Raw genomic sequence first — 27,555 nt, forward strand, 5'->3', positions numbered from 1 at the left:
CGTAGGGCAGAGGAGAGGGACATGACTAGTTTGGCTTGCATAACACCAGGGTTTATCTTGAGGTTGACATTTCTCCTTGACCTTTTTGTTTATATCCCCACCCCCAAGGTTGCATTAGCTGCCTGCTGAGTTTAATCAATTTGGTTGAGCTCTTGAAAATCCCTTCTCCTGGTGATACCAGGAGTGAAGGGATAATCAGTCTATTTCCAGAACCCAAAGTGGGTTAAGATAAAATAGCTTTCATTTAGCTGTCATCCCTCCCCCAAGCCTTCCCCACTCAAGCTTGACAGCTCCTGCACTGGGAGCCCCTCTGGGCCCTTGTCTAATGCTTTGAACTGCTGAAACTACCATTTCGCCCGTCTCAGCACTAATCCAGTTGCCACTCTACTCCTTAAATGGGATTTGGCTTCTAGACATTGAGACCTGGGTGTGGGCACCCTCTCCAGATTCCCTACAAATTCCCCACTCAGTCAGCCAGGGCCCGAGTGGGGGTCACCTGGTTAGACGGAGCAGGGGCTGGCTGCCTGCTCACCCCGGAGGACACAGAGACCCTCTCCTCACCTCCTGGGACCGTCCCAGCTGGTTGCGCAAGGTATGAGATCACCCACGAACAAGCCTTCTCAGAAACTCAGGGCAGGGCGCAGGGAAGAGCCAGGGCCAGGAGGACTGGCATTTTCGTTCAGTCAGTCTGTCCCAGTTTCACCTTTTCTGTGTAGTTTCCGTGGACGTTGCTTGGTAAGGAACGCACTGAATTCCAGACAGCTCAGATGGCCTCTTTGTTGTGGGTAAAGCTGGGGAGTGGTGAGAGATGGCAGGAAAGGGAAAGCACTGCCTAGTATGAATTGCTGAACAGAACTTCTGGGGATTTAACGTATTTTTAAAACGATATTCATGAAGTGGTTATGCTGTGGTTTGCAGGGATTTTTTGTATTTTAATTGCCGTAATATAGTGTCAAGATAGAATTTTAAATTCAATCTGGCTTAGTGTGACGATACCAAGGCTTAGCCTCAAAGTAAAACCTTCTCATTGGAATCTATCTGGACATCCTGGTGAGCGTTGCTAAGAAATGTCTGAGGCTTATCAGGAAAAATAAAACACCTTTAAAAAAAAAAAAAAGCACACTGTAGTAAAATACAAACTAGACGAAGGCCTTATTTAGTCAAATGTGGATATTGAGGCAGGTAGAAGGAAATGTCTGATGGTTGTACAGCATCTCACGTATGGGTTTTATTCACAGAATGTTCTTGACTTTATATTTAAGATGATTTTACCTTTTCCTAGCCCTCTAAAACCTGACATAACACCCCAAGGTGGAAGAAACTGCCAGGGACAGATAACATGGAGACCAACGTGCAGGACAGTAAATCTACACCAAACCACGTTATCTTCAAGAAGATCTCCCGGGACAAATCGGTAAGTAGTACAGAGGTGAGGGGCTTAGCAGTAATCATTTTTTTAAAGGAGCTTTTTCGAATAGACATAATCAACATCAACATCTTATGAGGTCAATGGAAGCTCTATGTCTATTTTCCATCTCTGTCTGAGATGGATGATAAATGAGATATAAAAGAATGAGTAAATTGCAGAAATATAAATTCTCTCCGATCTCAACAAGACTTTAGTCCCAAGACCCTTAATTTTCTCCTAATCTCTCAGTCCCCAACCCCTCGCCTCCAGTTTTACTTCTTTTCCTAGCCTTGAACCCATGACTTAACCATTTCAAACATTGTTTGGTCAGTATCTATAACTTACTTGACCCTTTTTCTATCATCTCGCCTAACTGCCTGGTGAAAGCCCTGATGCTGGATCAATGCAACTCTCTACCTTCTGTCACCCACCCCAGCTGCCATGCTCTCAAACCTTGCTGGGCCTCCAGGGCCACTGGATAAGGGAGCATCTCCTGCTGCTGCCTTTCTGCCACTCTGCACTGTGGCTGCATGGCCACCAGTATCCTGGCACTCTGTGTATTCGGCAGGGATGATGCCATTGTTGGCTCCATCAGGGGCACGTTAGATAGTCTAGACATGCCCGTGAACTTCCTGGCCTGGGACACCCTATGGAGGGCCCACCTCACAGCCCCCGAGGATGGGGTCTCCTCGCTCCACTCAATGGATTCTTAGGGGCTCATAATCTAGTTCAGCACCATCCAATGCAAGCCACATATCTAATTTAAAATTTTCTAGTAGCCATGTTAAAAAAGTAAGAAGAAACAGGGAATTCATTTTAATACTATATTTTATTTAACCCAATATATCCAAAAAACTATCATTTCAACATGTAAATGATATAAAAATTATTAACGACATATTTTACCTTCATTTTCTAAGTTGTTCAAACCTGATGTGTGTTCTACATTTATAGCACGTCAGCTTGGAGTGGCCATATTCAAGTGCCGGTGGCCACCTGTAGCTAGTAGCTGTCGTATTGGACAATGTGGTTCTAGGTCATTCTTCTAGTTGACTTCTGAAGCCTATACATACTGCGCCCGAAAGAAACTCTCCGATACTTTTGCGCCTCACGAGAGAATCGGGCTTTGCTCGGACACTCCCTACCTCTCCTCTCCCTCGCTGAGGATCTCCATCATTTTCATCAAGTCCTCTGATTCTTTGGGGAGACAAGTTGGGTACCCCTCAAACTTTCATCCTCCCAACTCTCTTCCAACTTGTGTCTTTCCAGTGCACTTTATCTTGACTTCTGGCAAAAGAAGAAAGAAAACACTCCTGCTGGGCCATATCATTTTCTCACTTTTTTCTTCCTCACATCTAGATAGACATCTTTGACCTGGGAAATTTAGAACTTTTGTATATAGGAGGAAAAAATAATTCATCAATTAATGTGTCACATATTAGGATCATTTCAACGGCAAGTTTTGTCTGGCTTCAGGTGTGGTGTGCCAGGGCCCTGGGTGTGTTTCTCTGTGAGTCTCTCCACTCGTCCCTCTTTGGTGATCTTCATCCTCTGGCTGGTGGCAAGATGGCTGCCCCAGCTTCAGGTGCCTTCCCTCACTTTCTTCTAGAAGAAGGAAAAGTCTGTTGCTTCCTGGGGTCTCTTAAGGGTGAGGTGATATTTCTCCAGCAGCCCTCCAGCAGACTTCTCTCATATCTCATTGGTCAAAACTGGGTCTCACGCCCACCTTAAAGCCATCCCGAGCCAAAAGAATTGGATCTGGCCAATCAAGAATCATCCTCTGTGATGGATGTTAACTAAATTTATTGTGGTTATCGCTTCGCAATTTATACATACATCGTTATGTTGTTCACCTTAAACTTATACAATATGTCAATTATATCTCAATAAAACTGGGGAAAAAAAGGAAAAAGAATTGTCCTCTGGGGTGGTCTCCTCTTACTACACAACCACATGGGACCCTGGACACAATTGGTGACTTTTTTTCTTTTTTTTTTTTTTTTGGCCTCACCCTGTGGCTTGTGGGATCTCACTTCCCCGCCCGATCAGGGATTGAACCCAGGCCGCGGAAGTGAAAGCCCGGAACCCTAACCACTAGGCCACCAGGGGACTCCCTATAGTTGACGACTTTTATCCAGGAAGATGGGGCACGTGGCTATGGGGTTTGCAAGCAGCGGCTGGGCTGCAGCCTCACATCATCCAGCCCCACTTCTCTACCTGCTCCTGTCTCTTCCCTCCCCTTCCAACTGCAGCAGGCGAGGTGCTGTTTCTTCCATTGTGGTTCGTGCTGCTTACAGCCTGGGTCATGGTCCACCACCTTCTCAGGGTCCTCTACCATCAGCCTCCCTCCGGGGCTATGTGCAGCCTCTCCCTCTCTACCAGTACTTGGCCTGAGCATGACAACAAGTACCCACCTCATGCATCTTAAAAACAGCAACAACAGCAAGAAGAACAACAAACTCCCTCTTGACCCCGTCCCCTTTCTAGCTCTCCTTCCTTCACCGCCAAAGCTTGAAAAAGAAGACATGCGCTCTCCACCTACCTTCTCCCCTCCCGTTCACTCTCAGTCCTCCCTCCTCCCGACCACGATCAGCTTTCCCCTTGCCAATCCCTTCTCCACTTTGCTGCCAATGCAACCAAAGTCTCAGTGTTCTCCTCTATAAAATGGGCTTAATCCCTAGCTCAAAGAGTAGTTGTGAGGATTAAATGAAATAATGTAGTCGGTGTACTTAGCTTGGCGCCTGGTACATGACAAGCACTACATGCCGTTTAATTGCAAGAGCCTTTCATCCTGCTTCAAAGGCTTCCACGTCCTCCTAGATTCTTTAGGGTCTGGTCCTATAAGACCCTTTCTGGCATCAGCTTGCATGCCCATTTGGAGGCCATTCACCCGCAGATGAAACCATTGGCAGTTCCAGAAGCATTCTCTTGGCTCTGGGCTTTGTGCACACTGAATTTTTTTGCCCAGAAAGCATCCTTTCACCATCTAACTCCCCGCCCCCAAACCGATCACCTGGCTGTGCTGTCCTTCAGGTGCTTCAACATCGATAACACAAATAACCTGGAAGCCACAGAGATCCACTCCAGGATACCGCTATGAGGGGGTAGATACAGGAGATGATACAATGCCAACAAAAATTATTTTGAGCATTCTTGGAAATAAAAATATGAGTTTCAGAGGCTTAGGGAAGAAGGAGGCTAGCCAGGGTCCGTGTACTCACTCATCGGTGTACTTAGCAAAGGTTGATTTAATTCCTGTATGTACTGGATACTATACTAGATACTGTGATGGCTGAAAGATGAATAAGAGAATTCTTACCATCACGGCAGTCGCAGTGCTGTGGGTTAAAGTGGTGAGCGGTGGTGAACCCAACCCATACTCTCCCGCAAAGGGGGTTGGGAAAGAGACCTTTGCTGCCAGGGGCATTGAAACAGACAGGACAAGGACTGAGACATGGTCATCTCTTCCCATCCGGGACCCCTTCCCCCCTTCTTCAGGGCAGGCGTTCAGGGTTATCTGTATAGATGCTCACCTGAGAGGATTTCAGGGACTCCAGAACATCTGCCTCTTAATCAGAAATTCTTCTAACAAGGAGGAGAAACCTTTCATTCACAGCTAGAGATAAAAGGCTTAACATGCAAATAGCTGACAGGGGCCTCATATGTATAGGCATAACTTTCCACTAAAGTATCATCAATGAATTCAACAAATTTACCTGGTTGATATCAGACCTGGGCTTGATGGGAAAAGGTGGGGAGAACAGGGAACCGTCCAAGGGGTGGGAAGAATTCCTTGGAGCACTTTATGAGGTTGAGGAAAGATCACAGCTTGCCTGCAATCCACTATGTCCGCCGACAGCCAAGCAGGGAGAGAGGAGGTGGTGGGCAAGCTGCAGAGTCAGGCCTCTCCTCTTCTCAGGACTGGTCAAAATGTTTCGGCTGTTGCTAACTTTTATTTATTTTTTTATTGGTTGCTACTGATTTTTAACATGAATACCTTAGTGTTCTTTGGCCATTTAGAATCCATACCTGTTCTTCCCACAGGTGACCATCTACTTGGGGAAGAGAGACTATATAGACCATGTTGACCAAGTAGAGCCTGTGGGTAAGTTGAGTTTGGGGTGAGTTTTTTTTTTTAATTAATTAATTTATTTATTGGTCGTGCTGTGCGGCATGCGGGATCTTAGTTCCCTGACCAGGGATCGAACCCGTGCCCCTTGCAGTGGATGTGCAGGGTCTTAACCACTGGACCGCCGTGGAAGTCTCCTGGGGTGAGATTTTAATGCTGGTTTTCCTTTAAGTCATCAGACAACCACTGGTTTTGTGTTTTTTAAGTTGGCTTCGTTAATAATCTAATCAAAGAAATGCAAATTAAAACATCATCAAGGTGCCACTGGCAGATTAGAGACAATTTAAAATGAGACAAAGGACTAATTTCTAGATAAAGAACATTCAAAACTCACCAGTTTAAAAAAAAAATCCAATTAGAAAATAGACAAATGACATGAAAAGGCATTTCATTAAAGAAAATATATGGGTGGCAAATGAGCACATAGAAGAATGTTCAACAACAAAAAAAAAAGAAAAAAAGGAAAAGAAAAATGTTCAGGACTTCCCTGGTGGCGCAGTAGTTAAGAATCCGCCTGCCAATGCAGGGGACACGGGTTCAAGCCCTGGTCCGGGAAGATCCCACATGCTGCAGAGCAACTAAGCCCGTGCGCCACAACTACTGAGCCTGCGGTCTAAGGCCCGCGAACCACAACTACTGAAGCCTGCACGCCTAGAGCCCGTGCTCCGCAGCAAGGGAAGCCACAGCAATGAGAAGCCCGCGCACTGCAATGAAGAGTAGCCCCCGCTCGCCACAACTAGAGAAAGCCCGTGGGCAGCAGCGAAAACCCAGCACAGCCAAAGAGAAAAAAAAGACCTGATTTCATTTCTAAAAAGAAAAAAGAAAAAAAAAATGTTCAACAACATTAGTCGTTAGAGAAATGCAAATTAAAACCACAATGAGATATCATTATATGCCTGTCAGAATGGCTAAAATTAAAAATAATGACCATACCAAATGCTGGCAAGGATGTAGAGAAACTGCCTCACTCATACATTGCTGGTGGGAATGGGAATGTAAAATGGAACAGCCACTCTGGAAAACAGTTTGGCAGTTTCTTTAAAAGCTAAACATACACTTCTCATATGACCCAGCAGTTGCATTTCTGGACATTTATCCCAGAGAAATGAGAACTTATGTCCACACAAAACTTGTACATGATTGTTCACAGCAGCTTTGTTTGTAATAGCTCCAAACTGGAAAGAACATAAATGTCTCTCAACAGGTGAATAAGATTAACCAATCTGGGGCACATCCATGCCTTGGAACACTACTCAGCAGTGAAAAAGATTGAAATACCAATCCATGCAACAGCTTGTGGGTCTCAAGGACACTGTGATGAGTGGAAAAAGCTAATCTCAAGAGGCCATATACTGTATGATTCCATTTATATAACATCTTAGAGATGATGATGTTATAGAAAAGGGAAACTGAATAGTGGTTGCTGAGGGCTAAGGATGGTGGGGAGAGGCAGCTGGGTGTGACTACAAAGGGATAGCCCAAGAGGGAGATCTTTATGGTGAGGGAACAGTTCTGTATCCAGATTGCAGTGGTGGTTACACAAATCTCCATGTGATAATATGACTTAGAACCATACACACATTGTACCCATGTCCACCTCCTGGTTTTGAGATTGTACTGTAATTATCTAAGATGTAACCATTGGAAGAAACTGGATAAAGGATACCTGGGGACCTCTCTGTACTATCTTTGTAAATTCCCGTGAATCTATAATTACTTCAACTCAAATTGTTCTTTTTTTAAAAAAAGAGTGTGAAAGACTGGCATTTTTAGGCACTAGGATGAGAATGTCCTTCAGCAAAACACTTTCTAGAAGGTCGTTTGGCATTATGTTATCGAAAGCCAAATTCAATTCTACCGTGGATAGAGATTTATCTATAAGGATGTTCATTGCAATATTAATTATAATGGGGAAAATCAGAAACATCCTAAATGCCCTAACAAGAGGGGGTTGATTAAATAATTTATGGTACACCTGTTCAATGGAGCAAATGTGTGGCCATTAAAATGATTAGTACATGGGACTTCACTGGCGGCGTAGTGGTTAAGAATCCACCTGCCAATGCAGGGGACACAGGTTCGATCCCTGGTTCGGGAAGATCTCACATGCCACGGAGCAACTAAGCCCATGTGCCACAAATACTGAGCCTGTGCTCTAGAGCCCGCGAGCCACAACTACTGAGCCCACGTGCTGCAACTCCTGAAGCCCACGCGCCTAGAGCCCGTGCTCCGCAACAAGAGAAGCCACAGCAATAAGAAGCCCACGTACCACAACGAAGTATAGCTCCCGCTCGCTGCAACTAGAGAAAGCCTGCGCACAGCAATGAAGACCCAATGCAGCCAAAAATCAATCAATGAAATTTAAAGAAAAGATTAGTACATATTATATGTGTGTGTGTATGTATGAACAGTATGAATATGTGTTTGCAATATATAGCTGAATGAGGAAAGCAGTTAACAATATGTATAGTAGGAGCTCATTTTTTTAGTAAAAAAACATTCATATAAATTTATATACATCTGGAAAATCGTTCTGTACCGATATCTTGACAATGGGTATCTCTGGGTATCTCAAGTGGAGGTGACTTTGTTTTCTCTTTGCTTAGCTTCCCTTTCTAGTTTTCCTGTAATGAACATGGATTACATGTGATATATATATGTATACACACACACTTCAAGAAGCTTCCAGTCTCTTTCACGTCCTCCGCCCTCACTCTCCTCTCTCTTTTGGTTTAGATGGTGTCGTGCTGGTGGATCCTGAGCTTGTGAAGGGAAAGAGAGGTGAGGCAGAGCTCCTTGTCCTCCGGGGAGCGGTGGTCTGGCTGCGGGAAGGGGGCGTGTGTGTGCAAGGAGGGGCAGGGAAGCTCTTGCACACCCATTCTCTCTGCCCGGCCCTTTCACCCACATTCCCTCGTACAATCCTCGGGACACGGGCCCTGTTCCCACCAGAGCTCAGTGTCCGCATCTTCCAGATGGAGGTGAAGACTCGGGGAAGCCACTTGTCCGAGGTGGCAGGATAAGGAATGGCAGACAGAGCCCGAAGCCCCGGTCTGCCGGCTCCACGGACTGCATGCTTGCCCCGTGTCATGTCGTTCTATGGCAGGGCAGACTCAAGAGGGCTCCTTTCTGGGTTTATCCGAAAAGCAGGGAATTGAGGCTGCGGGAAGGCAGAGTTTTTATGCTGAGCCTGGTGTTCTGGACCACGGCAGCACAGCCCCCTCAAAGATATCTGGCAGTTGCGACGTGTGGCAAGCAATTTGGTACTAATAACAGTTGTGTAGGGAGTTCCCTGGCGGTCGAGTGGTTAGGACTCGGCACTCTCACTGCCGGGGGCCCTGGGTTTGATCCCTCGTCGTCGGGGAACTAAAATCCCATAAGCCGTGCCATGTGGCGTGTCAAAAACAAACAAACAAAAACCAGTCGTGTAAACTAAATTAGAACCAAGCTATCCTTATGATAATGTCACTGACTCAGTTCCATTCTAAATATACCTTTTAGAGCGGTAGCTACCAGCAACCAACAAGGAATTGTTCCTAACCCTGGATGTGCCCATGGAGTATGTCAGATGTAGGGCCCACAGCATCCAGGGGACGTGGCAGAAACAGGCTGAAAATCGCCCCCCTCTGCTGTCTCCAGCTTCCTCCTGGGTGCCCTGCTCCTCTCTTACACCAGGCGGAGCCCCGTTCTAGCGCCCAAAGCCCATGCCCTTGGCCAGGAACGCGCTGCCTGGAGAGAGAGGCGTAAAACTGGGTCATCTCTGGGCACCTTCCTCTTACAAACGTTGAATGAGGGATAAGCAAGGGATCAGTGGCTCTTCTGAGCTTAGCGCCGAGGGGCAATTACTCTTGAGGCAGACACAGACAAAATCCTCAACCAATGGCTACCAAGGACTTGGAGGGACCACTTCGTGTGGTTTTATTTACCACATTAACGACAGTTGTAAACAGTCCATCCTCAAAACATGTGTAGTTTCATATAATTCTTTTGGTCCACTGGGGGCACAATTTACATCTGTTTAACCACAGTGAATTTTCAGAAGCACTGATTGATTTAGAGAAAAAGCTCAGTTAAGTTTCTGAGCAGTGTGAAAAGCAGGTTTCCTCTCGGAGTTGGTCTCACCTCTCCACCTGGTCCCTGAGCCCCTGCTCAGTTCCCTCGGGGCCCCGTCCAGCTCAGGCACTCGTCTGTTTTGTTCCCTAGCACGGTTTCCCTCTGCTTTTCTTTTTTTTTAATTAATTTATTTATTTTGGGCTGTGTTGGGTCCTCGTTGCTGCGCGCGCGCTTTCTCTCTAGTTGCGACGAGCAGGGGCTGCTCTTTGTTGCAGTGCGTGGGCTTCTCATTGCGGTGGCTTCTCTTGTTTCAGGGCACAGGCTCTAGGCGCACGGGCTTCAGTAGTTGTGGCTCGCGGGCTTAGTTGCTCCACGGTGTGTGGGATATTCCCGGACCAGGGCTCGAACCCGTGTCCCCTGCATTGGCAGGAAGATTGTTAACCACTGTGCCACCAGGGAAGCCCTTCCTCTGCTTCTTACCTTCGCTCTCAACTCCATCCAGACCTTCCGCCCTCAGAACCCAAGCGACCTCACACGGTTTAAAAGCCTCCAGAGGTCACTGAGCTGGTACATCAAGAGGAGAGGGTGGGAGGATGAGGGAAACAGTAGAGTCAGGAGGCTAAATAACGTGGCTCATGGGAGGAGCCTCCCAGCACTCAGACACGGCCCTTTCAAGTAATTCACGCAAGCCAGGGGGAGGGGCCAGCTGGGTAGTAAGGTTCTCAGGTCCTTACTGAGATGCTGAAGGTGGGATGTTGAGACCGGTGGGCAGTGTCAGCCCAGGCAGGGGCGCCAAGCCCGCCAACGGGGCAAGCCTACCGCCTCTTGTCTCCCCTCCAGTGTACGTCTCTCTGACCTGCGCCTTCCGGTACGGCCGGGAAGACATCGATGTGATCGGCCTGAAGTTCCGCAGGGACCTGTACTTCTCCCAGGTCCAGCTGTTCCCTCCTGTGGGGGCCTCGGGAACCCTCACGAAGCTACAGGAGAGCCTGATCAAGAAGCTAGGGGACCACACGTACCCCTTCCTGCTCACGGTGGGTGACGACTCGACCCTCCACTTCCTTGCACCGCTTCCTTCACCCACAGCACCTTATGATGGGACCAGCAGCGAAGGCAAGGGGCCAGAGTAATGACTTCACATTTGCGGGCCTGCAAATTGCACCCTTGGAGGAAATTCTAGATTGCACGGGCTGTGATTGTCCTTTTTTAAGTCCTTGAAAACAGCCTCCCGGCCTTTGAAGGCACCGTTTCAACCTACGGTTTAAATATTTCCCTGCATCTGACCACCTAATTATACGTGCATGTTATGCCTTCACTTGCTCGGCTATAAAAAGAAAGAAGTGCCCCTCGGTTGCCTCGAGGAGTTTCTAAGCAGGAAAGAGTTCCCTGCCAGACAGGAGATCTTAGTGAAATGAGTCGTCCTCTGTAGCCTTGACCACAGCTTGGTGGGTCACTGTAGAGAAATCCCTTCGCCCCCCTCGTGGCCTGAGTCTCCCCTGATGGAACCTGGCTACCACAGGGCCAGCGTTCCTGCCTCTGAAGACTTGGGCCTGAGTCACTGTCCGGGTAGCCGCTGTCACCCTCTTCGCTAGCATGTTTACGGGTCTTAAGATTATATATTCCTCCGAAGTTATATGGTTCAGGCTTAAAAAGGCAGGAAATTCTGATACAAGCTACAACATGAATGAACCTTGAAAACATTATGCTAAGTGAAATAAGCCAGCCACATAAGGACAAATACTCTGCGATTTCACTTATATGAGGGACCCAGAGGAGTTAAATTCGTAGAGACAGAAAGTAGACTGGTGGTCTCCAGGGAATGGGGGAGGATGGAATTGGGGGATTAATGTTTAATGGGTATAGAGCTTCAGTTTGGGATGATGAAAAAGTTCTGGAAATGGGTGGTGGAGATCATTGCAGGACAATGGGAATGTGCTCAATGCCACTGAACTGTACACTTAAAATAGTAAGTTTTATGTTAGGGATATATATATATATATTTGTTTTTTTGGCCATGCTATGCAACATGTGGGATGCGGGATCTTAGTTCCCTGACCAGGGATGGAACCTGTGCCCCCTGCATTGGGAGCATGGAGTCTTAACCACTGGACCACCAGGGAAGTCCCTATGTTAGCTATATTTTATAACAGCTTTAAAAAAAATCACTTACAGTTTTGTGGTCCTGGGTGCTCCCATGCAGTGGGACTGGGAGTTTGAAGTGACAGAACCTTTTGGAGATAACATGTCAACATGTATCAAGACCTTAAACACATGATTTCGACCTGACCATTCCCTTTCTAATGGTGTAGCCTATGGAGTGAATGGCCTAAAACTGTGCTAAGGTGGCTGAAGGATGTTTATGCAGCCCTGGTGACAATGGCAACAAAGTAAAGGCCACTTGGTGGAGGGCAGCCAACAAAGGAAACTGGCTGAATTAAATGTGGTGTCACGGGGGAATTCCCTGGTGGTCCAGTGTTTAGGACTCTGTGCTCTCACTGCCGAGGGTCCAGGTTCAATCCCTGGTTGGGGAACTAAGATCCCGGCAAGCCATGCGGCATGGCCAAAAAAAAAAAAAGTGGTGTTACTGGAGCCTTAACAATGGTGGCACAGAACTACATCTCCCAGCGTGGAAAATGGTCACGCTTCTCCTGAGCAGGGTTAGGGTCAGTGATGGGAGCAAACTAGACGGCAGGACGCGTGCATCACTTGTCTCATTTCTGTAAAACTACACAGGCACATACGTGTTTGTGTGTGAGGGTGACATGGGACACTCGGGAGGTTGTGTTCACGCCACTCCAGGTGTTGGGAACACACGTGGATACGTTTTCCTTTTTCTTGCTCCGCATCTTCATTTTTCAATTTTTCTACGATGAAGGTAGAATACACGTGGAATAACATTCTCTGAAAGAAATGATCTGTTGTTTCTTTCCACAGTTTCCTGACTACTTGCCCTGTTCGGTGATGCTACAGCCAGCTCCACAAGATGTGGACAAGGTTGGTTCCAGAAGAAATGCCAAGGATTCATTCATTCCTTCAAAAGACTTTTTTTTTTGGCTGCGTTGGGTCTTCGTTGCTGCGTGCAGACTTTCTCTAGTTGTGACGAGCAGGGCTACTCTTCGTTGGAGTGTGCGGGCTTCTCATTATGGTGGCTTCTCTTGTTGTGGAGCACGGGATCTAGGCGCACAGGCTTCAGTAGCTGTGTCACGCAGGCTCAGTAATTGTGGCACGTGGGCTCAGTAGTTGTGGCGCACGGGCTTTTACTGTGGGAAATTGCAGACATATGCAAAAGCAGAGAGACAGTATAATGAGCGTATCACTTGTCTTCAGCAATTCCTAACCATGAGCAGCCCTGTGAGCAAAATAGTAGGTCTCTCCCCTCGTGGGTCTCACTTGGGGAGAGAAACAGACAAAAACCAAATAGCAAGTCCCTATGCGGCCCATCCAAGGAGAACAAGAGGCTCGGGAGAGCTAAGGGAGGACCTGGTGGTGCTTGTCCCGGGAGCTTAAGGAAGGCCTCTCTGACAGGGCAAAGGAGGAGCCACTCCACCCTCGAGAGAGCCATCCAGGCCGGGGGGGGGCGCACCATGCATAACGGGTTCTGGGGGCAGCCAGCAGGCTGCTTGTGCAGCAGGAGGAGCTGGGGTGAATGGTGGGGGCAGGGCTGAGGGGTGTGGGGAGGTGCGGCCAGGTCATGAAGGGCCTCATACACCGTTGCGGGGACCGGGACTTTCTCTGAGTGAGATGGGAGCCACTGGCGGGCTTTGCACAGTAGGTTCTTTTTTTTTTTTTTTAATTTTTATTGGAGTATCGGTGATTTACAATGTGTTAGTTTCTGCTGTACTGCAAAGTGAATCAGTTATCCATATACATATATCCATTACAGAGTACTGAGTAGAGTTCCCTGTGCTGTACAGTAGGTCCTTATTAGTTATTTATTTTATATACAGTAGTGTGTATATGTCAGTCCCAATCTCCCAATTTATCCCTCCCCCACACACACAGAGGGTTCTGACTTGGGTTTGTAGAGGATCCCTCTGGCCACTGAGCTGAGAGTGGGGTTGAGCTCTGAAAGGCGAGAAGCAAAGGGGCCGTGTGTGCAAGAGAGCTGTGACCCTGGTGGACTGGGGACTCTAGGCAAGGAGGGAGGGCAGTGCGGACACGAGGAGAGAAGGAAAGGTGCTGGGACCCAGGGACTACAGGCCTGAGGGAGTCACGAGGGAGGGAGCTGGAAAATAAAAAGACAGCAAATGAGGGCGGAGAGTGGCAGATCCGTACCTGGATTACCGTGGGTCCAGGGCCATGATTTTCGGCTTGGGGGTCCTACCCCATTGGTGGTTTGTGAAATCGGTGCGGTGGATCCGAGATGGCATTGAAGAAAGAAAATGGAATGGTGTGAAGTGGAACAGCATGGGAGCTCAGAGCACATCGCACACAGCACAGATAAGTGCTAGTTCACGAACATTGCTTCACGCGCGAGCGTCTGTTTACCGGGCCTCGCAGTGAACTTTCCTTCTTACCGTGGGCGGTGGCCTGAAACCTTTGAAAGCCACCAGGCCAGGAAAACGGGTGTGGGCGGCAAGGTGGAGGAGGCCACTCGATCAGAGTGGGGGACACTGTACCAGCCAGAGGGCCACCCTTCCCTCTGTCCCCGGGGAGGAGACATCAGTGCAGCAGGGGCCCTGGGGGCCTCACAGCTGAGGAGGCCTGTGAGCTGGGCTAGGAGAACACATGGGAGTTGGTCAGTATAAAAGGAGAGAGAGGCGTCAAGCGTTTCAGAAGGAAGGAACAGCACGTGCCCAGGGTAGACAGGTGGAAGGGCTTGGCTTGTGCAGGGAGCAGCGGGAGGTGGGAGTGGAGGGGGGGTGAGCAGAGAGGGGGGTGAGCAGAGAGGAGGCGGGGCTAAGAACTCCAGGTGCTGGAGGGTAATGATGTGTATTTATTTTCAACCCAGGTTTTAGAGTTGTTGCGATTCCACAGTTTTGCAGAACCAGTAAGACTGTGGCTTATGTGCTACTGTCACTCTGTGGGCAGCTGGTGGAGGGCCCATCCCCGCCTCTGTGCCCTCACCCCTGCCCCGCGCACCCCGTGTTAACACAACAGAGGAGCGAGGTCACGGGGGATTCACTCTGGGGCTGGGGGCCGAAGGGGCCCGCAGATGCATTTGTTCCACCCATGCAACATTTTTTAATCTAGTTAATTTAAAAATCAGGAGCCTTCATTCCAAATTCCATTTCCAGCTTCTTTTCAAAAGTTGGGAGAGCTGCCAGCACCGGGTCCCCGTGGCGGCCCGGCCACGCCTGGCTGCAGCTGCACAACAGCTGCCCGCTGGCGTAGGGCGTTGGAGCCCCAGCACAGGCGTCCGTGGACCCCTGCCAGCCCTGTGAGCACTGCTCCTGCCCCCTGCTGTAGGCAGTGGACCATCAGTAACATGCACACAGGGTCACTTCTGAGGAGGACAACGAAATGGGGGGTGGGCTGGCCGCCGCGCGAGGTGGTGAGAGGCTAGGACCAGCCAGGATGCCTGAGCTATTGCAGCTATTGGCGGGGCTCATCCTGCAGGCTGGGGGAACCTTCACTGGGGCCTTGGAGCCCGTGGCGCTCTCCTCGAGCTAATGCCATTATTTCATCACTAGCACACTTCCAAAGCTAGTCATAATGGTGCAACTCTGAAAAGGATATGGCCAAGTCAGAAAAAGAAGTTGCCACGTAACATCCCCTGCGGGGGCTGTGACCCCCGTCCTGGCTCCCGGAAGGGAGGTGCTGACCGCAGCCTTGTCTGTTCTCTTGCCCCTGCAGTGCTGTGGGGTCGACTTCGAGGTCAAAGCCTTTGCCACACAGAGCACAGATACAGAAGAGGACAAAATTCCCAAGAAGTAAGAGCGTAGCTTTGGGAATATGTGAGGGGTCTGGGGGGAAGGGCTGGGGATAAGAGACCGCCCCTCACTTTATGTCCGAGTGGCAGAATCTTCCCACAGGGCCATTGTGGGGGGGGTAATGGCGCCTCCCCAGGTCAGGACCGTCAGGATGAACCATCTCCACTTGGGGTGGGGGGACAATGGCTGACCATTTGGGGGGAAAAAAACAAAAGAAAGTGACTGGGGAGTTGGCAACCTCAAGGGCTCATGTAAGCCCTTAAAAGCCTCCAGATCCCCTCTTTCTTTAGATTTCTTCTTCTTTTGTAATTTCTTTGTTGCAGTAAAATATACATAACATGAAGTTTACCATTTTAACCATTGTCAAGTGTGCAATTCAGTGGCATTAAGTACATTTCATTACGTTGTGTAATCAGTTATACCGCTATCTGCTATCCATACCCCAAGGTATCTATACCCCAAATGCTGTCATCACCCCAAACAGAAACTCTCTCTGCCCATTAAGCTGTGACTCCCATTCCTCCTGTACTCCCAGGCTCTGGTGCTCATTTTTCTTGTTCCTGAACAAGGTTTCCAGTTCTGTCCTCAACACTTTCTCTACATGCTCAACATTCACACCTATGCACACTTACACCAAACAGCAATAACAGGGCATCACATCGGTAGAGAGTTTTGAAGCCTGTCACATAGGCACACATCCCCACGTCAGCTTCACCCGAGAGGAGGCCAAGCCGGGGTCCTTACAGAGGGTGAGAGGGACCCTTGGAGAGCTGACTGGTCCACACCACCCACCAGGCCCCGCCCCCCAGACCTGATCCCTCTACTGGTCCAACCTGCATCCATCGGCAGCATCCCTGAGGGATCCCAGCCTGGGGAGAGGGAGGGGGACCTGGTAGGCCATCCTGAGGAGGCCCAGGCTCTGGTCCGGGGAACCATCGGTGACTTTTCATCCACAGGAGCTCCGTGCGTTTGCTGATCCGGAAGGTACAGCATGCGCCGCAAAAGATGGGTCCCCAGCCCCAAGCGGAGGCCTCCTGGCAGTTCTTCATGTCCGACAAGCCCCTGCACCTCTCCGTCTCCCTCAGCAAAGAGGTGACTGTGGAACCAGCCTGGGGACAGCCTGCCAGGCCCTCTGCTGGGGGTATGCTGCAGGCAGTCTTGGGGGCAGCGATAGTTAAAGCACCAACATTTGGGGACGACTGGCTTTTTTCATAATTTGGAGCCAGTAAACGTGACCCTTAGGATAGGGCCAAACTGGCTTGCATTCCACTCACTGTGGGTCCCGACAACTTGGAGGTGGGGGGTTTCCCATACCCCCAGCCCAGGCTGTCTTTGCCCCCTGTCTGCCCCCAGGGGCCTCTTTACTAGTGTGTCATCAGTGGGTGTGGTGTTAACAAATTGTTTACTTCCCTGCAAACTTAAGTTTGGCAGTAACAGTGAGGGGGTGAGCATGTCATGTGTGAAAATCACGGCCGAAAAAGATGAAGAAACACTGGCCAAGGCTGTCTCTGGTCCCTCTGGTCGACAAGAGTCGTGCACACACATTGGCCAGCAGACTCTGTGTGTGTGTGTGTGTGTGTGTGTGCGCACGTGCAAGGAAATGAGCACCTGGGCTAGATCACACAGGGTCACTGCTGGGCAAGCTCTCCCTCTGGGCTCCCCCGCTGATTTTCCCTCATTTCACTTATTCTGCCCCCAATAACCTCATGATTCCACTCAAGACCCCCGGAGCTAAACCTCTGTGACTCTCAGGATTCGGGCGTTGGGGCCGGAGCCCCCATCATCCGCCTCAGCCTCCCACAGATGGGGTAGAACCTGCTCCAGACCCTTCTCCACAGGAAACATGATGCCATCACCTTGTCTTCCTTGAAAGTGTGGGCATTCAGCCACTTTTATTCCAGTTAAAGGACTGAGATGAATTTAACAAAATATGGCCACACTCTCTTCCCCTTTTCTGACTTATCTGCTGACTTCTTCAGATCTATTACCATGGGGAACCCATTCCTGTGACTGTGACCGTGACCAATAATACAGAGAAGACGGTGAAGAAGATTAAAGCGCTAGGTAGGACCTTCTGCTCGAACCTGGACAGCACAGTCTTCCCGGTTCCCATCTAGTCATATTTCCCAAGGGTCTCTCCTCTGGTCAGTAAGGCCCCCTGGGGCCTTGGAACTGCCCGTTTGTCTCTGTCGTCACACGGCAGGACCTTAGAGGAGGAAGGTGTCCTCTCCTGCAGCCTCGTGCCCAGCTTAGGGTTGTCTTCTACCCTGGGACAGCATCCCCGACAGGGCATCTTCCCGTCCTTCCTTGTCACGCCTTCCTTGAGGGGCCCCTGTGCCAGGTCTCGGGGGAGGTGGGGGAGGAGTTTTCTTTCTGCACAGTGTAGTGGGGAGCCCTGGCCTGGGAACCCTGGGCTCCCCTGTGGGCTCGAGCTGTGCACGTCCTCTTGGAATTTAGCGGGCAGCCACGGCAGGGTTCCCGGTCTACCTTCCCAGGTTGCGTGAGGTACTGATTGATCACATTGGACATGCTTTGTAAGTGGTAATCCCTACTGTCACTGCTATTGTTGAGTCACCATGATGTGATGGCCAAGCCTCCTGAATACTCAGGAGATGCGCCTCCCGCTTGCTGGTCCTACACACTTCCTCAGCTCAAAGGGCGTCAAAGTGCACGGGATGCTCCTAGAATTTGGTCTTATATGGGTGACGTAAAAAAGACACGATAAAATGACCTGGGAGGGAGACCTCTCTGTTCACTTCTCCCTCAGGCGCTCGATGACTGAGACAGAGTTAGACTCACAGTGTGTTAGGGTGACCAACCATCCTGGGTCAACCAGGACCAAGGACGCAGGACTTTCAGTGCTAAAATGGGGCCAGTCCCAGGCAGACCAGGATGGTTGGTCACCCTAAGTGCCATATACCACGTTCCTCTTTCCCTCTTATCCATCATAGAGAAGGCTCAGGAATTTGATGCGTACATACTAAAAAATTCTAGGTTTTTCTTGATGCTAATATACATGCTTACTTTATGGCTCTGTTTTTATGTTGGTTTAGTTCCTAGGCCTTTAAGTCTTTGTAGGACCTGGCGTTATTTGTTTAGCATGTTGTATGTAGTGTCAATACAGTATTCCACAAAGCAGCAGGATTGAGAAAGTATCATTTGATACTTAGATTTTAATTATTTCTCAAAGTTTTATGAATCCTAACATCGAAGCCCCAAATTTTTGAAAGAAGCTGTTGAATTTCTGAAGCAAGACGTTAAGAACTGTCTATAGGCCAAGCACTATGCTGAGTGCTTCACACAAACTGTTTTTCTGATTCTCAAATTTGATTTTAATGGAGATTAAAAATCATCTTTTTAATCATCACAACAACCATATAAGTTAGATGCAATTATCATTCTCATTTTGCTGATGGGGAAATTGAGGCTTAGAGGAGCTCAGTAATTACCCCACAGCAGACGGCTAAGCTGGGATGTGAACCCAAGTGGTCTGGCCCCAGAGCCCACCTTCCTATCCACCATGCTACACCCACAAATCAACCCTGTGCTGCCTCCAGGTGGCTTCTAGCTTGGACACCCGAAGGAGACGCTCATTAAATAAGATAGAGAAGGTTGGAAGGGAGTGTATTTGGGGAAAGAGAGCACATGGTGAGTTTTGGGACACTGGGAGATTGTGTGCCTTGGAAGGATACCCACGGATGTGCCCTGAGCTCAGCAGAGAGGAGGGGTCTCCCAGGAGGTGCAGTTTTAGGAGACCGGCTCATGGGTAGAGTTGACACAGAGCAGGTTATTGGTGAATGGAAGTGGCCTGAGGACAGAACAGAAATCTCAGCCTTAAAGCCGAGCCTGAGAGGTACACTCAAATGGCCATTAGGGAAGACCAACCATGTGCCCTGGAAGGCACCATGCAGGACTCCACACCGAGTCACCCTCCCCTGTCCCCCCTTTGCAGTGGAACAAGTGGCCAACGTGGTTCTCTACTCGAGTGATTATTACATCAAGCCGGTGGCCATGGATGAAACACAGTGAGTAGTGGGTTGGGTTTCTATTTCCCGGGCGGCTCCAGATTCTTTGTCAAGTTCCCATTTTGGTCATCGCTGAAGAAGGAAGTAGAACGGTCAGCTAGCTTCCCAGCTTTCCACTTCCTTCCCCTGTTCTCACTTCAAGGACTGCAAAGAAAGTTAGCATCTTGATCCTGTGCTCACTAACAAGAATTCCGAGAGCTGGGTCAAGCTAAGGAATGATGGAGAGGAGAGAAATAAAGGCTGAAACGTCACAGTGGGAATGTCTAGAACTTTCTATTGATCCTTGAATAAATGGGTAGGAATTTGATACTGTTTCTGCCCCCAGAGCAGAAAATCAAATGACCTGTCAGCCCAGTCAAGGGTTTCCTATCTTTTGATCTTCTCCACAACTTGAAAATCTGATACCAATGACAACTGGATTAGGATGATATATCAGTTCTCAGCCACTTGTTGTTAGTGACTTTTCTCCCTTCATTTGAATAAAAAACAAATGGGAGGATTTCCCAGGTGGTCCAGTGGCTAAGACTCCATGCTCCCATTGCAGGGGGCCCGGGTTTGATCCCTGGTCAGGGAACTAGATCCCACATGCTGCAACTAAAGATCCTGCGTGCCGCAACTAAGTCCCAGCGCAGCCAAATAAATTAAAAAAAAAAAAAAAAAGATATTAGAAACAAATGGGAATCCTGTGACGGCTTCTTCACGGTGGAGCGAGAGGTCTAACCAGTTTTGCTTTGTGGTAGGCACTCAGGTTCAGGAAGCACACAGGCTTCTGGGGGTTATGCCTTCCCCCAGAGAGGATTGCTTGGGAAGGTGTTTTTTCTAAGCATTGTCGTATGCAAAAAGTATTATCAGAGTTAGAGGAAGGGGGGTTCGAGGAGGGGGCGTGAGGAAAGACAGCTGATTCAGCAAGATAACATGGCATGATATTTAAAAGGCGACTTCAGGATAAACTGTTACTTAAAGCAGATCCTGACCTAAGTTTACTTATAGGTCTAGAGAGGAGAGAGGAAGGAAAGAACCATAACTCACTGACTGTCTCCTTGGGGCCAGGCCTAGGGTCTGTTCTACCTTTTAGGCTGTGTCCTTGCACATCCTTGTGTCCTGGGCGTCTTCCTGGCTTACCTTTTGGCACGTGCCCAACAATGATAGGAGAAACTGGTCTCCAGCTGAGTTTTCCCCTAATATACCGCATTACCTGGTCCTCTTTGCGGCTCTTGGATACATTTTGCATCAAAGACTCCCAGAAAACTGGGAACCATCCTCCGATACACTCAAAAGGGTGGGAGGCAGGGAGACTGAAAGTGGGGCTTCTGGGGCCCTGGTGGGCAGGCCTCCTGGGAACCAGGTCAGACCTGATCCCCAAGCTGCTGCCCACCATCCAATCCCAATCCCGAAGTCGCTGGGAAGTGGCCGGGCAGGACTTTGGCCCCAGGCCTTGGCATAGGCCTTCGGCAAGGGCTGCTGCAGGAAAGGCCATCGTCCAAGCCCCATCCCAGGGGCCCCTTCCTACTACAACTACCTTTCCAGTGTAATTTCTGCTTCTGTCACTCTGCTGCCCAAACTAAGCTCATTAAGAGAAGTTCTACCAGGGCCCAGATGCAGGGATGTGGGCCACCTCGGGCTCAAGCAGGGCTCTGTAAAGGGCATGCCCAGGAGCCTCCTGTGTGCACTTGGAGGCCAGAGAAGACACAGCTGCCTTCAACTCCCCAGGGAGATGGAGGAGCGGAGCCATTCCGAGGGTGGCAGTGGGACCCCCCCGTGTGTTACGGAGCAGGCTGGGGAAGGGGCCCAAGGCTGGCTCCTGGGCAGTGTTTTCAGGGCCCTGCCTTCTCCTGGCTGGGCATGAGGACAGAGGGTGTGCCAGGAGCACGGACACGGCTCGCCTGGGCTCTGGGGTCAGAGAGGGCAGGCGGCTGTTGGCACAGGCCAGGGGTCAGCACGTGGGTGAGTGGCAGAGCCAACTCTCCAGCCTCAGATTCGGTTCGGTGAGCCGGGATGCTGTCCGACGGGGGACACCGCGCTGCTCTGCCCCAGCTGCGCCCAGGCCCACAGAGCCGCCCGGTCCATACAGCTCACAGTGGGGGACCCGGCCCTTCCCGCACCCCTCCTCCCTGGGCACACGCTGATCCTCCCGACGGTGACGACTCCCAGCCTGGGCTTGCTGCTGGCACTGGCCACTTGGCCCTGCAGCCCACTGCGTGGCTCACGAGGTCTCAGGAGGAGACTGGGCGTGGTCCCTGATTCTTGGGCCAGTCTCACTTCACCCCACAACACATGCTAGAAATTCAGCAATCAGAACAGGCTGAGGGACTTGAGAAACGTTCTAACGTTGCTGCCAGCCTGTCTTGAGACGTCAGTAATGCTGCTCTTCTCACAAGGCAAAGGCACAGGCACCTGGACTGTCTTTCCCATGAGTCGCAGGGAACGTGGGTTCTAGAAAATGCTTGATGGCACGCAGGGTCTCATGGGGGCGATGGTGGCTTCAAGGCTGTAAGAGCAGTCAGCTAAATCTGCTCTCTGTGTTTCTTCCTGCAGGGAAAAAGTGCCACCAAACAGCACCCTGACCACGACGCTGACCCTGGTGCCCTTGCTGGCTAACAACCGCGAGAGAAGGGGCATCGCCCTGGACGGGAAAATCAAGCACGAAGACACGAACCTTGCCTCTAGCACCATGTGAGCCCCAAGACTCAGCGCTGGCGTGGCGCTGGTCTACGCCCCCTCCTCGTCCCAGCCCTGGGCTCACAGCGTGCACACGCAGCCTGGTGGCAAAGCACATGCTCAGGGCCCCAAGCAGGGACCCCACTCCCACCCCTGGTGTGGCACAGCGGTGACCGGTCTGGGCCTTGTGCTGAGCCCCAACCCCCCTGCTTGCTGTCTGGGCCACCCCGGGCAGGTAACTGGAGCCGTCTTGAGAAACTCAGTTTCCCCTGTCTGTAGAGTGTGGGGGCGGCAGCTCCTCAGAGAGAGGTCTTGAGGGTTACGTGAGACAGTGCGTGTAAAATGTGGTGCCTGGCACACAGTAAGGGCTCCAGAAATGTCAGCTGTTACCTTCACAAATATCATTAGCTAGTGTAGAGCCCTGAGCATAGGAACTGAGTGCCCCAGCTGGCTCCACGAGTGATGGAAATGTCGTTTATGCATTTCCATCAGGAAAGGTAAAGAACAGGAGGTCCTGAGGGCTACAGAGGTCAGTTCAATTTAAATGAAAATAAGCACTGATATGCTGACCCCGCTCAGAGAACCACGGCCGAACTGAGCCAGCAGATCCAGTAAGAACTAGAACGAAGCTTCTACGTCAAATAGCCCTGCCGTTCCTCACCATCCTCCGGGGCTCCCATTCCCAGCGGCGTGTCTGCTGCTGAGCCCTGAGGGTTTGGGGTAGGAGGTGCCAGCCAGGCTCGGGCCCTTTGCTGCCATCTCCCCCTCCACCCCTGTGTGATCCAAGGCCCCAGCGATCACCTCCAGGTGATGCCATAGGGAAGAGCTCTCGCGTTTGCCCTCCCTGACCCCGTAGCTCCGAGACGAACAGCGGGGTCAGCGAACATTGGGCAGAAAGCAGGATCTTGGGAGTCAAAGGATTTTCTGAGGATGATTTGCCAGTTGGTGTGTTAGATTCTAAAGCACATCTGTGATGCTCTGGGAGAGAGCCGAGCAGGGAGATTGATGCCCTAGATCCGCGAACTCGAGGGCAAAGGAATCACGACATCCACAGCGGCGCACTGCGTTTGTAAAGATCTTTTGTGGTTCACGGAGTATTTTATAAACATGCCAGTCTCTCCATGCTTTTGTGAGGAAGGTGAATTTATACTCATTTCACAGATAAGGAAATTGAGGTTCCACCAGAATGAGAGGTTCAGCCAAGGTCACCGGGTCAGTTAATGGCAGAGCAAAGCCCACCCCGAATCCCGAGCCCCCCTTTCACCCAGCGTCAGGGCTGCCTTCCAGCGCCCCAGACAGTGAGGACGCAGCAGAGCGTGGATGACGCAGTGGGGAGAGGTGGGATTGATTCATCCGGTCTTTGCTTCCCGCTTCTCCCCTCCCTGCATTCTTCTGTTTTTCTTTTCTGTTTGAGCAGCATAAAGGAGGGCATAGACAAGACCATCATGGGGATCCTGGTGTCTTACCAGATCAAGGTGCAGCTCACGGTGTCAGGGTGAGTGTCCAACTCCAGTGCTCTGCCTGCTCTATCTTGGCCCTCAGTAGCCTGAATGGTTTCATTCCTGAGTGACTGGGAGACAGAAAGCAAGGAAAGCCCACAAATTCTATCGATTACATAGCAGAGTTTTAGAGAGACTCTATTTGTCTAGTTTCACAATTCTATCTGATATAACATTACGGGGGAAAAGGTAGAAAAGCAGACTACGAAACACGGGCACTATTTTTTTTTTTTTTTTTTTTTTATAAATTTATTTATTTTATTTATTTATTTTTGGCTGCGTTGGGTCTTCGTTGTGGCACGTGGGCTTTTCGTTGCGGTGGCTTCTCTTGTTGCAGAGTATGGGCTCTAGGCGCGCCGGCTTCAGTAGTTGTGGCTCGAGGGCTCTAGAGCGCAAGCTCAGTAGTTGTGGCGCACGGGCTTAGTTGCTCCGCGGCATGTGGGATCTTCCCGGACTAGGGCTTGAACCTGTGTCCCCTGCATTGGCAGGTGGATTCTTAACCACTGCACCACCAGGGAAGTCCCAACACGGGCACTATTGGTACCACTTGGCAAAAATGGGGGTGCCTGTGCTCACGTGTGGAAGCTGATATAAAACAGGAGAATCAGTTGAGCATTTGACTGTACTTCGGAAAGGACTGGCGGCTGTGAAATGAACTCGCAGTGCATCCTGGTTCACCTGCCTCTCAGGAGGCATCCATCCATGACGGGAAGGCCCTGCCTTTCCTCCCCAACGAGCAATCACAGGACCGGGGAGTCTCCTTTTCATACAAGAGCACGACTGTCTCAGAGTTCTGAGGAAATGGTTTTCCATCTTTTTTGAAATCAATTTCTTTCCATTTAAAAATCTTATCAGAGGGAAAAACTCAACTTCTCATTTTCCTTTTCAAATTCCATTGCCAGAGGCTCTGGCCTTTTACCTTGATCAGCCTTCGGTAGTTCAGCCATCAAAGCAAATCCATGTGTATATTCCATAGCGCTCAGTAGGTGAAGAGTCCCCCAAATTTTGGTTGGGGCAACAAAGTAGAACGTGGGTTGATTCTGCAAATTTCGTTAACACAGTGTGTGTAGCTGTGTTTTTCAAAGTGTATAGTGTTTTCTTTCATCTTCTCTGAGAGGATCTAAAACAGGGTCAAGTGTAGCAGTCAAGGTAAGTGATTAGCAGGTAGTTCACAGTGACCTTTGTGGCCCAGAGAGAAATTCTGGACCGAGGTTTATTCTTGAACATTAGGGCTTGAACCTACGTAATTCCTCTTTTTAACTAACCCACTTGAGAAAGAGATGAAATCACAAGTAGAGAGGAGTAGCTGAGTTGGCTATTAGGGGTGCGAAGATCCTGAAAGCTGTGAGTGAGGAACATGACCGGGACGTGTCCAGCCTCTGAATAATGGCAAGTAAGGTTGTGTTACCACTGTGGAGAGTCACCACAGCCCTGTTTGCTTTTGTGTTTCCTAGCCTTCTGGGAGAGCTCACCTCCAGGTAAACCTCTTCATCTTCCTTCTCTGCTTGATTCCAAGATATCAAAGGGGACAAACCGGGGCTTCAAAACAGTGACAGTGAAGTCTGGTTTCCCGGCTGTCATGCTCAGAGGTCTTAGGAGATGATGTCCCTGACACCCTGCAGACCTTGGCTGATGGGTGTGAGGCTGGGGGAGTTCCTCTGAGAGCGTGGCTGGGCCTGCACCTGGGCGAGGACACACACTCAGAAAACTGGCACACTCCTTGCAGCTGCCTGTGTGTGTGTGGGGGGGGGAGGGGTAAAATATATATAACGTGAAGTTTACCATTTTACCCTTTTGAAAATGTACAGTTCAGTGGCATCAGGGACATTCACAGTGTTGTGCCACTGTCACCACTCTCTAGCTCCTGTACACTTTTCCCATCCCAAAAGGAAACCCCTTACCTATTGTGCCGTCTCTCCCATTCTCCCCTCTCCCTCATCCCTGGCAACCACTAATCTGCTTTCTAGCTCTGTAGATTTGCCTAATCTGGACATGTTATATGAATGGAATCAGGCAATATTTGTCCTTTTGTGGCTGGCTTCTTCCCTTGACATCATGTCTGCAAGGTCCATGTTGTAGCACGTGTCAGCACTTCATTCCTTCTTATGGCCGAGAAATACTCCATGGTATGGATGGACCACGTTTTGGTTGGTGGACATTTGGGTTGTTTCCACCTGTGGGCGATTGTGATTAGTGACAGCAGCCATTTAAATCATGCACAAAGAGGCAGCAGGTAAGACAAGTCTGAGGCAGGCACTGACCTTACATATTCCTTCACCGACTCTTATCACCTCCCCTCACATGGAGCCCAGGCTGTGCCTTCTCTCCTAGACCTCAGCCACATTTGGGTCCGCCAGGAGCGCCTTAGCAGCAGAAGTGCTTTGACCGAAGCAGTAACCCCAGGGTGGGAGGTGATGGGTCCTGGGTGAAGCAAGGAGTAACCCTTGTTTCCCCCACCCCTTTCCATTCTTCCTGTGCCTAGATTTCCCTTCCACCCCTTCCTGACTCCTTGCCTTCCTTTTTAAAAAATTAATTAATAAATTAATAAATTTATTTATTTATTTATTTATTTTCGGCTGCATTGGGTCTTCGTTGCGGAGCGCGGGCTTCTCACTGCGGTGGCTTCTCTTGTTGCAGAGCACCGGCTCTAGGCGTGTGGGCTTCAGTAGTTGTAGCACGCGGGCTCAGTAGTTGTGGCGCACGGGCTTAGTTGCTCTGTGGCATGTGGGTTCTTCCCTGACCAGGGCTCGAACCCTGCATTGGCAGGCGGATTCTTAACCAATGCACCACCAGGGAAGCCCCGTTGCCTTCCTTTTTTAATACAAATTCCAAGTCGCCTCAAAGCCCTTTAGCGTCTGGAATTGGGTGGACCCTGCTCATCCCTGTCCTGCTCTTTGCAGAGGGACCGTGTGCGGCCTTACAGAGATTTAACACGTAAAAAGCAGTTACGTTTTTGCAAAGGATATTTTTCAAAACTATCCTTATTCTCCAGGATTTCACCTCTTCTCTACCCATAATATCATGTCCCTGAAACTAATAACCAGGAGGATGGGGGACCTAAAAATCCTAGCCGCCTCAGCCTCTCGCAAGTGGAGTTTCTAGACCACATTCCAGGGAATACATTTAAAATTCCTTCTTGACCACTTCCTGATTTCTGGTTTGTTTTGTTTTGACTCTCACTGAGTCCTCTTTCAGCTGGGGCCCAGGGATCTTTCGCGAAGCTCTGCAACCCCAGCTCCCAGCTCTTTTGTGAATCTCTGCAACCCCAGCTCCCAGCTCTTTTGTGAATCTCTGCAACCCCGGCTCCCAGCTCTTGGCTGTGCATTTACAGTTGTGTGCATGTTCTCACCACTCTGCATCCTTTTTTTTTTCTAGTGAAGTGGCGACTGAGGTGCCATTCCGCCTCATGCACCCCCAGCCTGAGGACCCAGGTCAGTCACGCATTATCTTGGCTTTCTCTAATCCTTTCCCGTCACAGATTTATTACGTACTCACTGCTAGTCTTCCTTGACCGCATCTCTGAGCACAGGCAGGGCCAGGTGGCCGAGGTTCCAGGCCACCTTCAAGTGCCTGTGCCCCCCCCTCCCAGAAATGAGTGCTCGGCTGCTAGGTCATGGGCCAGGTGGCTTGTCCACTTCCGGTGAGTGTGTGGAGGACGTAGCATCCCTGCTTGGATGTGGGCTGTCTCGTTTGGTTTTATCAGGAATGATTTAAAAGCAGAAACTTTGCTGTGAACAGACGTGGATTCATTTTTTTTTTCTTTAATGTTTTTGTCCTTGTGATGAGAAGGCTTAGGATCTACTCTCTCTTTTTTAAAAAAAAATATTTATTTATTTATTTATTTATTTGGCTGCGCCTGGTCTTTGCTGCGGCGTGTGGGATCTTTTAGTTGCGGCATGCATGCGGGATCTAG

General features: G+C 49.8%; 1 protein-coding gene across 2 annotated transcripts in view; it reads left to right on the forward strand.

Annotated features, from left to right (window-relative positions):
- The first annotated feature begins 1,339 nt into the window (after window positions 1–1,339).
- SAG (S-antigen visual arrestin) overlaps window positions 1,340–27,555 on the forward strand; it is a 31,089-nt gene continuing 4,873 nt past the window's right edge. Inside the window, exons 1-13 of one of the 2 annotated variants that reach the window (XM_059927501.1) lie at window positions 1,340–1,414; window positions 5,453–5,513; window positions 8,274–8,318; window positions 10,428–10,621; window positions 12,522–12,581; window positions 15,384–15,460; window positions 16,417–16,552; window positions 17,440–17,524; window positions 19,413–19,485; window positions 22,021–22,158; window positions 23,561–23,638; window positions 25,097–25,120; window positions 27,018–27,077. In XM_059927501.1, coding sequence (XP_059783484.1) covers window positions 1,340–1,414; window positions 5,453–5,513; window positions 8,274–8,318; window positions 10,428–10,621; window positions 12,522–12,581; window positions 15,384–15,460; window positions 16,417–16,552; window positions 17,440–17,524; window positions 19,413–19,485; window positions 22,021–22,158; window positions 23,561–23,638; window positions 25,097–25,120; window positions 27,018–27,077 — 1,106 coding nt within the window. The remainder of the gene's footprint in view (window positions 1,415–5,452; window positions 5,514–8,273; window positions 8,319–10,427; window positions 10,622–12,521; window positions 12,582–15,383; window positions 15,461–16,416; window positions 16,553–17,439; window positions 17,525–19,412; window positions 19,486–22,020; window positions 22,159–23,560; window positions 23,639–25,096; window positions 25,121–27,017; window positions 27,078–27,555) is intronic. The other variant, XM_059927500.1, reaches the window with a different exon arrangement.

The sequence above is a fragment of the Balaenoptera ricei genome, chromosome 7 (assembly GCF_028023285.1).
Source record: "Balaenoptera ricei isolate mBalRic1 chromosome 7, mBalRic1.hap2, whole genome shotgun sequence".
NCBI lineage: Eukaryota > Metazoa > Chordata > Mammalia > Artiodactyla > Balaenopteridae > Balaenoptera > Balaenoptera ricei.